This window comes from Sminthopsis crassicaudata, chromosome 5 (genome assembly GCF_048593235.1).
Source record: "Sminthopsis crassicaudata isolate SCR6 chromosome 5, ASM4859323v1, whole genome shotgun sequence".
Taxonomy (NCBI): Eukaryota; Metazoa; Chordata; class Mammalia; order Dasyuromorphia; family Dasyuridae; genus Sminthopsis; species Sminthopsis crassicaudata.
Genome location: NC_133621.1, coordinates 47372740 through 47384881, shown reverse-complemented (window position 1 = coordinate 47384881; position 12142 = coordinate 47372740). Strand labels below are relative to the sequence as shown.

General features: G+C 43.9%; 1 protein-coding gene across 4 annotated transcripts in view; it reads left to right on the top strand.

The window, feature by feature from the left end:
- The window catches only part of CFAP69 (cilia and flagella associated protein 69), a 64144-nt gene that overhangs the window by 13801 nt on the left and 38201 nt on the right, over window positions 1-12142 (top strand). For all 4 annotated transcript variants that reach the window (XR_012482123.1, XM_074266581.1, XM_074266580.1 and 1 more), the window contains exons 6-9: window positions 4467-4565; window positions 7484-7633; window positions 7751-7928; window positions 11965-12088. Coding sequence is in view for 3 of the 4 variants with exons in the window: in XM_074266581.1 (XP_074122682.1) it covers window positions 4467-4565; window positions 7484-7633; window positions 7751-7928; window positions 11965-12088 (551 nt within the window). In the remaining variant the exon portion in view is untranslated. The remainder of the gene's footprint in view (window positions 1-4466; window positions 4566-7483; window positions 7634-7750; window positions 7929-11964; window positions 12089-12142) is intronic.

Below are 12142 nucleotides of genomic sequence, written 5' to 3'. Positions count from 1 at the left end.
CTCTTAGAATGCTTTGCTCCCCCGGGGGCTTTGCTGGAACTCCTCACTGTGCCTTCCTCCCTCCATCTTGGACTGATTCTCTGTGTAGATGGTTGAGAGCAGGTGTCAGGGAACAGAGAGCCTGCCCCAAAGCCCTGTGGTCCTGGGTTCTAATCCTGCACTGAGCCATGCAGTGTTCCTGGGCAAGTCAGGTCGTAGCTCGGCACTCTGGACAGCTCTGAGACTGTAAGCTGCATCTAGACTTCTGACCCAGGCTGGGGTGGGATTGTTTAATGGGCACCAGGGAATCGCCTAAGGCCTCAGGGCAAGACAGGGAAGAAATGGAGGCAGGCTGTAGGATGCTAAGGGCCAGGCCTTGGTCTGGAGGAGGCTGGCCCAAGTCTGGCAGTGGTTGGCCATTTCCCTTGGCCCATTTTACATATGTGGAAACTGAGGCAAACAGGGTCACCCAGAGCGTGCCTGAGGTTAGGTTTGAAGTGAGGCTTTCCTGACTCCGGCCTCGGCACTCTATCCAGTGCTCCCCTCACTGCCCCATGAAATGTGACTGTCTCTTCAAAAAGAATGATGACAATAAACATAAACATCAGAATTTGTAAATGCAGAAGTGCCTGATCCTTTTGAAAGCAGCCGCCTGGGACACCCGGTCCGTCCAGCAGTGCTGCTTTTGCTAAAAATGTATTTTGAACTTGCCTTTTGGAGACCTGAGTCTGAGCTCCATCTTAGGGATGTCACTGAGAGCTGCCGTCCTGGTGAGGGAGCTGCTGTTCCAGCATCCAGAGTCTTCATTAGAACTCTGATTGCTGCGGCTGAGAGGCAGGGAGCCAGGGACAGAACATTTCCTGTTTCTTACATTGCCAAGGGTGGTCGTTATCTGCGTTCTTTTTTTTACTATTTTTTTTTTTTTTTGGAGGGTGTTGTTACAAGGTGTAGGTACGGTTACCCTGGTGTGTATGTATTATACAAACAAAAGGCATCCATGAGGCTTTTTCTTTTTAAATGTAGCACTTAACTAAGGTTCTCAAGTAGGACGGTTACCATGGCAGCCATAATCTTGGCTGCAGCCTTTTGGCCTTTAATTAGAATTAGCCAGCAGCATGAAAGAGACGGAGCCAGGTGTACAGGGAAAGGCCCAGCTGGCGGGCTGACCCACCACAAAGAGAGCGGGGTGGGGGGCCGCAGTTGTGTGTCTGGGGGATGAGACGGTTATTATTGTGGCAGAGCTCGGCTGCGAGGCTTTCCCAAGCAGAGCCATCCCAGTACCGCCCGGTTCTGTGTAGAAAGGATAGACTGGGTTGTGGGAAACAACCAGAAGTCTCTCAGAACCAGATATTGTCAGATAAGCAAGTGGGAGCCGAAGAGCAGTGTGGTAGTCGTTTGTGCTCATCATCTCTCTCTGCTAGCAACCACACTGATGATTGAACTGTGTCAGTCACTAAAATAAGTGTGTGGATAGAAACGTTCACATGTCACACAATTAGCCTGATTTTTCATAGGACACTCAGTCGTGTCAGTCATGTCACAAAGCGGAATGGCCTCCGCTCTCAGAGCCAAACTCAACTGAGCAAACAGACACTGAGCTGGTAGAAGAGATCACAAAGCACAGTGAAGATCTCATAACCTGCCTGGGCAACTGCAGTGGAGAACCTGAGGGTGCCAGGAAAGGAGAGACGGGGGGGGGGGGGGGCGAGCCTTCCACGAGCAGGACACGCAGCCCTCAGCTGAGGAGCAGACCCCAATACGGGGAAGGCACATCAAGGAGGCAGGGGTTAGTGGCTAGCTCCTCCAGCCCAGAGGGAATAGGAGAAGATGAGGACAGAGATGGACAAAAGGAGAGCCGCTCTGAAATCCAGAGAGGAGTAAAGCAAGCTGAATATGTGCAAGAGACAAAGGGAGGAGAGGGAGTGAGAGAGAGAGGAGAGCAAGAGACCAAAGAGAAAGAGAGACAGAGACAGACAAGGAGAGAAAGAGAGACACAAAGAGAAAGAGAGACAGAGATGGGAAGAAAAAGACAGGGGGGAAATAGAGAGAGACACACACACAGAGAAAGAGAGAGACAGACAGGAAGAGAAAAAGAGAGAGACATAGAGACACAGAGAAAGAGAGACAGGAAGAGAGAGAGATGAAAAGGGAGAGAGGAAGAAAGGAAGATGACCCCCAAACTATAAAGCTATAAAACTATGAAAAAAGGAAGAAGTAAAAAAAGAACCTCTGTCCCTCCACTAGTCTGTAACAATCTGTTTTTCTTCTGGATTCCTGACACTTTGTGGGGTTACCTGCCTTTCTTGAATTTGAAAGCTGCCATTCTTTATTAATGATGTTATCTTCCATTTTTTTGTGATCTGTATCAAGAACTCATCACCCAAGGGGCCATATTGTCTATTTATAGAATGATCTCATTTCCCTTTGTCTTTTCTTGCTTCCAAGCACTCAGTGGACATGCCTTGTTGATTCAAATGCCAGAGACGTATGGATTTTCTACAATATCAAGATAGACCTGATTCCAGAGATGAAGTTTTTATGGGATTTAGAGTTCGGCAAGAGCTTTGAAGCTAGAGTCCAACACTGATTGTTTAGATGAGGAAACTGATTCATAGGAGGAAAAGTTCTTTTTTGTTATTTCTTTTTTAATTATTTTTATTTTCATTTTCCCCCATTACATGTAAAAACATTTTTGTAAGACATGTACACTAATTTTACATGTTTTCATATAACCCTGTTAGAGAAAAATGAGACCAAAAGAAAAAAAAATCACAAGGGAAAAAAAAGGTGAAAATCTTATGTACTGATCTACATTTCAGTCTCCACAGTCCTTTCTCTGGATGAGAAAGTGTTTTCCATCCAGAGTTTATTGGGATTACATTGAATCACTAAACTGTTGAGAAGGACCAAGTCTGTCATAGTTGTTCATTGCAAGTGCTGCTGTTGCTATGCCCAGTGTTTTCCTGGTTCTGCTTGCTTGGGAGTGAAGGTTCTTGCTCAAAGTCCTGCCAATTCCAAGTGGTGAATAAGTTGGGAAGCCTTCCTCTGAGCCCACCCTTTGTTCTTGTCCCCTAACTGGGCCAGTTCAGATGACTGAAGCAAAAGGGATAATAACATGAAGTCACCTTGGGAAGGGCATTTCTGTTTGGTCCTGGGGTCCAGTAGTGGCTGCTGAAGCTTTTTGAGCAGAGGAGGGGTCTTGTCTGATGCCAGCTTTAGGACTAACCGTTTGGCAACCATGTGAAGTGTGCAGTAGAAAGGGGAGACCCTAGAGACAGAAACAGGAGGTGATTGCAGGACTTCAGGTGAGAGGGAAGGAAGCTCCTCAGGCAGTGCATGGAGAGGCCCTGGAGAGCAGGAAACCCTTCTGTCACTGATGCAGGCCCTCTCTTCTCTCCCAGTGACTCATTACCTCCCATGGATGACTCCCAAGCCCCTGGGATGAGCCCCTATTCCTCTCTGGGACTTCCATCTTCCGTCTCTGTCCACTGGATGCTTCCCACAGGGTGCCAAGCTCAGCATGTCCCAAGCCAGACGCCGGAGCACTTCTCCCTAATGTCCTGCTCTCGGTCGGCTTCTCAGAATTTCTCCAGAGCTCCTCTGCCTCCGTGGCCTCTCTCAAATCCACCCATTCTCCATTTCCACAGCCCCTCCTCTACATAACTTTTCATGGACTGTTGGCCTACAGCCTGCCGTGGGCGGTCACAGAGCCTCTCTGGGCACTGAAAGCCCGGCCCAGTGGGAAAGTCTAGGTCCAGATGAACTTTCCGGGCTGGCGTCCCCCTCCTGGCCATGCATTCCATCTTCCAAGCAAATGGGCCCCATACTCTTCCCCAGACATAACCATTCTCCCTCCTGCCTGGAATGGTATCCCTCCTGGCCTCTATTTCTTAAAAACCTATAGTTCAGCCATCTCCAAAGTGAGGGTCAAACACTACCTCCTTCAAGAGGCCTTTCATGAGTCTTCTAGTGGCTAGCACCCCACCAATTTCTTTATTTAGCTGTGTGTGTGTGGGTATCTGTATATATATTTATATTTATGTGTGTTCCTGTACACATAGAATTACCCATAAAGATATGCGTATATAAAAGGTATACTGATGTGTATGTGTGTACATACAGCTCACACACACATTTACACACGCAGTATTCTAAAAGCCTAGTTCAGTTTCCAGTTATCAAAGGTTAAAACTGCACAAAGACTTTTGGGATAGTCTATATCATTGAATTTACTACCCTACTATTGTGCTGGCCCTAGTAGAACCATCAGCACTTTAAAATCAGAAACTGGCTTCCTTTGATATTTATGTCTCCTGTGCTTGACATACAGTAGGCATTTAAGAAATGCTTAATGATTGAAAGTGATTGAATTTTTACTTGTGATCACAAAGATGGTGACTAGGTTGATTGACTTTTATCACTGAAACTAAATATTATTTAAGATTTGTAACAATCACACTTAAATACTGCCTTTCTGTTTCTGACAGGTAACTTGATAAAGGTACCAAATTCTGAATTGAGGATACAACTTTGTAAGTGTATTGTTGACTTTTACCATGCAGAACCACTGAAAAAGCAAATTGCAGGTGAAGTATGTCATTTATGTTTGCTGTATGGAACTTTCAGTGCACCTGCAGTCCCTTTTACTAATAGATCATTTTCTAGAACCTCTAAATCTTTGCTGGCTCTAAATAAAAATTAATTTTTCTATACCTTTTATTTTAAAATTTAACATGACTTTTAAAAATTTTAATGAAAAAATATAACTTTAAATGATCTACCATTTATACATTTTCTTACAGTTGATAGTGTCTAAGTACCTAGGATATGGCATGTTTTGTTTGTAATATATAGGATACTTTGCAATCATCCATAATATTTTTTCACTTTTTTGAGTAGTAAAACCACATCATCTAATTCAATTACTATTCTTAGATACTTTTAGGATAGAAATAATTCTTTATGCTCTTTTGGAAGATCAATGGAGGAAGATGTGATATGTTATACTAGGCTATGAGTGGCAAGCAGAACAGGGATCATTATGTAAAAGCAAAACTGGTAATCCAGGTAAAGCTTAAAACCTGGTAAATCTTGTGGGATCCCTCAGACTTCAAAATCAGGAGGTCCATCAACAAGCATTCATTAAGCACTTTCTGTATACCAGGCACATTTGGAACTGGGAGTGAAGGTGGAGATTAAAATGAAGGGGGGGGGGGGGGAAGCAGTCCCTGCCCTCAGGGCCCTCAGCATCCTAAGATGAGACACATACAACATAGACATTGGATAGATAGAAGGTATCCCAGAGAACACATTAACAGCGGGGGGCCAGGAAAGGACTCCCACAGAAAACAAGATTGGAGCTGAATCTCGAAGAGAGAGAAGTTGGGAGGGAAAATAGTCCAGACAGGAGGAAGAATGGCCAACGAACAGCCGAGAAGAACTATAGGTGAGCTGTGTGCTGAGTGCCAGGAGACAGGAAGGGGATGGGTCACAGGGGTGGTCCTGGTGAGACCCACTGGGAATTATGGGGAAGGAAATGACTGGGAACTAGAAGAACCTTCGGGGCAGAATGGAAGGAAACCAGAGCTCACCTGGAGCGTTCCGAGATGAGGGCTGGAAGATATGAGGGGGGAGCCAGCCCAAGGTGGGCAGGATGCACCGAGATCATCAGACTCCCATGGAAGGCCCCACGTAAGGGGCCTGAGGCCTGAAAATCCAGGAGAGCAACACAAGGCTTGTCTGAATAGGCGGGAAAACCAGGGACAGTCCCAGGAGGAGGACGTGAGCAGGAGTGCTGGGTGAGAGGCCACCCGTGGTAAAAGCTGCCTGCAGAGGCCAGACTGAGGAGAGGCCGCCCACAGAGGAGGAGCCTTTCAGGTGCTTTCTAGTTCTGGCTCCAGTAGAGTAGACAAAAAGTATATATTTGAAATCTGAGTCAAATCTTCCTTTAAAAAGCTGGGACCAATAGACTAAATATCTGCCTAGCAATCTCATCTACAGCCAGGGATGGGGCTTTCTTAGAAAAGACATCCCTGTTCTGGACCCAGCTTCAGTCCTGGGAGAACCTAATCTCAAAGAGAAAGGATCTAGATTTCTACCCCACTTCTTCCTCCTACTTCCTTCTTCTCCTATATACTTTGTATGGCTCATGTCCAGGGTCTTCCCAAAAAGGAGTGGGTCTCTTCTAGAAGTGTTCTCAAGGCACTAAGTGAAAACGTTTGTAGGAGAGTTGTTTTATTTCTTCCACCATAAAATAAATGCTTCAAATACAAAAACTCATTGATAGGCATTAACACTTGGTCACAACGTAATGTATCATCTCTGCTTTGCTGTGAAGGAAAAAAAAAACCCAAGAACCTAGGCGCCTGCTGAACACATTTTATATCCACCCTGCCTTGTGTTGTCTCACCAACTACTCAAGGCCCATTTGTCTGGAATCCTGGCTCATCCTCCTAATCCAGATCATCTCCAAGAAGGTGATAGAGGCTTAGAGCTTCCCCCACTGAGCAGTTGACTCAAGAACTTTGGACCTCTTTAAGTCACCAGACAGCCACTGAGGCTGGAAATATTCCTCTTTAGGTTCCCTCTTGAAGCCCCACGCTAAGGGAAAGGCAGCCAAGGACCTGAGATGCAGCCTCTGGCACACACATTCCCAGTGCCATGTGCTTACAGCCACCTCCATAGCTGCTGCTGGGGAGCGGAGGGAGCTGGACCTCCACCTACTCGTCGGGAGGAGTCTGAGAGAGGGATGGCAGCGTCCCAGGTGACAGGGCTCAGAGGATGGGAGTGAGAAGCAGCAACTCCCCATACAAGTGATAAGCATCCCCAGAGCGCAAGTCCTCAGGAACCAAGGCAGGATCGTCATCTGATGTTATGGGAGATGCCCTTTTCTGGCAAATCAGGGGCTCCTGTGATCATCCGCTTACCCAGGAACAACCTTAGATTTGTGGCAGCTTAGGATGGTGCAAACTAGATAATAAACACAGATGCCGGGCCTTGAGTGCTTTTTAACCAAATATCTGTCAGCAGGAAAAATACTGAGCTCTGTTTTAAGTTTCAGGGGCAAGCTGGGGATTAACAAAAGGATTGTTTTCCTTTTCCTAAAATTCCTAATTTTAGGGAAATTTTGGAATTATCTATTAGAATAAAATTTGCTGATTTTTTAATTTTATATTTTCCAGTCCCTCTCTTTAAAAAAAACCTATTGGCCAATAACCTATATGTGTGTATATGTACATATGTACGTGTATATACATATACATATATTTATACATATTTATAATGTGTGCATTTGTATACATGTTTGTACATATTTATAATATGTGCATTTGTACATATGTATTTTGAATATATGTGTAATACCATAATATGCAATAACTGCATATTCCCTCACTTTTTATAGGTTATCAGCAAGTTACTTCAGCTTATTTTTTACATGTTTTACATATATATATATGCACACTAACATTATATGCAATAACTGCATTTTCCTCACTTTTTATAGGTTATCAGCAAGTTACTTCAGCTTACAAGCTTCAGATGATTGAATCAGGGGGGTTGGCAGAAATTTTAGTCCTTTCGTGGGACCTCCTTCAATCTGAACTTCTTGAAAAATTATGGTTACTTAAAACTTTGCAGCATCTCTCTACTTCTGGTTCGTACCTATCATTAAAATAATCAACTTTCACACTACTTGATATATTTCTAAAAAGTGGGCATTTCATAATACAAATAATTCATGCAGTTTTTTGTGTGTTTTTTATGTTTTCAGAAATTAATTGTAATTTAATGATAAAAGCCCTAGCAGCCAACAAAATCTGCTCCTGCCTAAATAATCCAGATCCTTCTGGACAGCTTCTGTTCCGTTCATCGGAAATCCTGTGGAATTTATTAGAAAAATCTTCAAAAGAGGAAATCATCAAACAGCTCAGCCACTTGGAATGTTTACTGTAAGTCCTTTGTGATAAACCCTCAGAAGCCTGGAGATCTCAGAGGTACCCAGTGAGATCTCTGGGTTCAGAGTGAGAAGGCCAAACTAACCTCAGGCCCTGTCAGTGAGTCCTTCCTCAGCTCCAGAGCTGGAAGAGACCTCGTAGAGCTGTCCACTTGTGCAACCTGCAAGCTGTTTTTAAAGTGGCCATTTTTAGTACTGGCTAAGCCCCTGGACTAGAGCATGTCAGCCACGTGGGAGGCCTCGGAGCCCCCTTCTTCCAGACAAGGCTGTGAGAGGGACAGGCCACTTTCTGCGCCAGCCACCCTCACTCCCGAGGGCTCAGCTCTCTCCTTTCTCTCCATCTCAGACCATTCCCCCCATCTCTGCCCCCTTGTCTCTCATGTTTGAGCTCCTTTCCCCTGAATCTTCACACCCTGCTCTCTCAGGGTTCTCTTCCACCTCTCTGGCCACTGCTTCTTTGTCTCCTTTGCCCGATCTCTTTATTGGGGGCCCCCAAAGCTCTCTCTTGTCCCTCTAGACCATCTCAGTGACCTCATCATAGGGTCTGTTCTCAACTCAGTGCAAAAGCTAACTCTCCGTGCCTGGCGCCGAGCTCTCTCCGGACTCCCACTCTGACTGTCTGCAAATGTCCAAGAGGGATCCCAACCTTAGCATTTTTGTCTTCTCCCCAGGCCCTCCCCCTTCAGTTGCTGCTGAAGGCAGCATTTGCTCCCCATTTCTCATCCGTGACTGAGTCTTGCCTCCATTCGTGATTCTTGTAGGGCTGAATGAGAGCTCGGGCCTCCCTTCTCGCTTTCCCCCTGCCACTGATCGGGTTCAGCCCTTGTCTAGTCCAAGCTAACGCTGCTGCCTTCAATGGGCCTCCTGACCTCAGCCCCTGCCCCAGTCCAGTGTCAGCGTGACTTTTCCTGAATGTGACTCTGACCACGTCATCCCCTCACCCAATAAGTTCTGCTTGGTCTCCAGGACCAAAGAGCTCTGCTCACGCTTGAGACTTCCCACATGGGCTCTCTGTGATCCAGCACTAGCAGCCCACTTGCAATCCCTCATGGAATACTCCTTCTCTCATCTCTTTATTTTTTTTTCCAATTAACAAGCTTCTGTTTCTCTCCCCTTCACCCAGAAAAAATGAAAACAAAAACAAATCTGTAACAAATTTGCATAACAAGACAATGAATTCTCCTGTTGGCCATAATGTGTGTCATTCTGCATATTTAGTCCCCCACCTCTCTGCCAGGAGGTGGCTAGCATTCTCTGGGGTTGGGCATTAGATTGAGAAGAGTTCAGTCCTTCACATTTTCACCTTTTTCCAGCGTGTTACGGTATAAGCTGTCCCCCTGCTTCTGCTTCCTTCCCTCTACACTGATTCCTACAGTTCCTCACAGGGCTTTCTGAAATCAGTCTCTCATCTCTTGCAGCACATTGGTTTTCTGTTACATAACCAGGCCACGTTTATCCATCCTGTCCATAGCTGATGGGCGGCTTCTTGGTTCCCGATTCCTTGCCTCTGCGGCAAGAGTGCAGGGTGGGATTGGCAATGCCGTAAGGAGTGGGGGCGGGTGCAGAGGAGAGAGAGGGGCTAGTGTAGGGGAGATGGCCCGGGAGAAAATGGAGGGGTCGGGGGGTCGGTGGTCACAGTGTGAGCAAAGAAGAGTTTGGTAAGGGACGGCCCAGCAGGAGGGGAGAAGCCCCCAAGTTGTGGGCACACCCTTGGAATTCTTAAAGGGGGAGGCAGTCTGGCTCTGAATGAGTTATTTATTTGGCTGGATTATCTCTCTCTTCATATAGCTCCTATATACACACATATACTTACATACATATATATATATATATACACACAGAGAGAGAGAGATACATACACATAATGTACATTTATATTTCTGAGTAGTTAGACTCTCAAGTATTTTGTACATTATGCAGAACAAAATTTCTTTTACTCCTTCTTCCTGCTCGTTTTTGTGGATGATAAACAGCAATACTGATGGTTTATGCAACTGCTTTTCAGTGGCTGTTCCTTGTCCCTGTTGGCCCTTGTCTCCGCTCCCACCAGCTCTCGGTAACCATGGCAATGGTTACAGACTATGTAGCTGACAATGACAGACAGAATGCAGTGGGCCCAAAGTCACATGGAAAAGGCGTCCATTTGGAATAAACATCTAAGCCATACTGAGCCTTTTGGGAAAAGGGACGTGGAGGAGGAGGGGGTTGGCCGAAAGTAGAATTAAACAGTTAACATGAAAGCTAAAATGGCTTACAGGGCCTCGGCTTCCTCATCTCTAAGAAGATTTCTCGTTATTTTTCAGTTTTAAATACAATATCATATGAATATATATTACATGGTAGTAGTAGTACAATTTAATGATTCTGTATCATAAGGGCAAGAGCTATTTAAGGAAAATATCTACTGCAATAGAAATTAATGTTGTTCAAAATATAAATGATCATAAATGAGGGTCACAAATTCTTAGATTACTCTTTCTGAGATTGTGCATTACCACAATCTGGGAAGCATAGCCATTGTCTTGGCAGAAAGATCGCTGCTACTCCCAAAGGCCATCAGCCCATCTCCTCCTGACAGGCTGCCTAGAGTGAAAAAAAATAATAATCCAAGTGATGATGGGAAGAGTTTAATTTTTGCCATTTTAGAAAATCAGGTGCATTATTTTAATCTCACAAAGAGGCAAGATCACTGAAATAGGTTGGACTTTTATTGGCACACCCCATAAATGTGGATTATTCCATGAGATTTTTATTTGCTGTTTGCTGTCAACAGGTGGCAGTGAAGCACAGATAGTATAAGATTCGCTAAGTCCCTCCTAGCCTGGCTTTTCTGAATAGCTCAAGCTATCAGTCATCTATCATCTTCTCCATCTAGCTTTTTATATTAAAAAAAAAAAAAATGTATTCTCCAGCAGGGCGAATATTTATTAAATACTGATTTTTTGAATTTAAATAGTTACCTTGGTGAATACTATTAAAGACACAGAACTGCTTAGCCTTGATACCTGATAGAGAACTTAAAACTAGTGTTTGTTGTTATTTCATTTTATTGTCTTTCTGGTCTAATTAGAATTCCTATGGGAGGATTCAGACTGAAAAACAATCCCACCATCCCTACAAACTCATAATGAGAATCTCTCCCAGACCTTCATTAACCATCTGACCTTATCAAAACTAGCCATTTCAGTCCTTGTTTTCCCATTGGAACCTGGAAGAGCCAGAGCAGTGAAGTTCTGTGTGCTCCAAACCCTAAATTACTTAGCCCATACCCACCCGCTTGGCTCTGAACTCTGACTTCATAAGATCATAGGCTTGGACTTTAAACTTCATGTCTAATTTAGTGAGTTATCTGGTGCAGAAAGGGTTAAGGCACTTGCCTGAGTCCCTCCAGGCAGGATTTGCCTAATAAGACCAGCTCTTCATCCATTACCTCATGCTGCTCTTAACCCTGGGATTAGACATGGGAGTTGAAAAAAATACTATTGAAAAGGAAATTGTTATTAAAAGGGTATTTTAAAATTAAATAACATTTTATTTTTCCTGTTATATGTAAAATATAATATTTAGTATTCATTTTAATAAAATTTTATTTTCTTTCATCATATGTAAAAATAATTTTTAACATTTGTGGGGGTTTTTTTTAATTCCAAATTCTATACTTACCTACTTCTTCTGACCTAAGATGGTAAGCAATTTGATACAGATTATACATGTTCATTCATGTTAAATCCACATTACCTCATTAGTCAACATGAAAGAAGACAGACCCAAAGAAAAAAAAAAATAGTCTGCTTTGTTCTGCATTTAGACTCCATCGGTTCTTTCTCTAGAGATGTAGCATTTTTCATCATGAATCCTTCTTAGATTTTGTATTGCTGAGAAGAGCTAAGTCAGTCACAGTTGATCGGTCACAGCAATGTTGCTGTTACTGTACACAGTCTTCTCCCAGTTCTCCTGTTTTCATTTTGAATCAATTCATATAAGTTAAAATGTTCCTTTTGTAGAATATAAAAATCCATTTTTCCTCCTAGGGCTCTGAAGGAAGTATTTAAGAATCTGTTCACTAAAGGTTATCGTCATTATGATCGGCAGCTTAGGAATGACATCTTAGTAATCACCACAATTATAGCTCAAAACCCGGGAGCGCCAATGATTGTAAGTATTAATGAGTCTAATTGCCCTTTGTTTCGCTTCCATAGAGCCTGCACT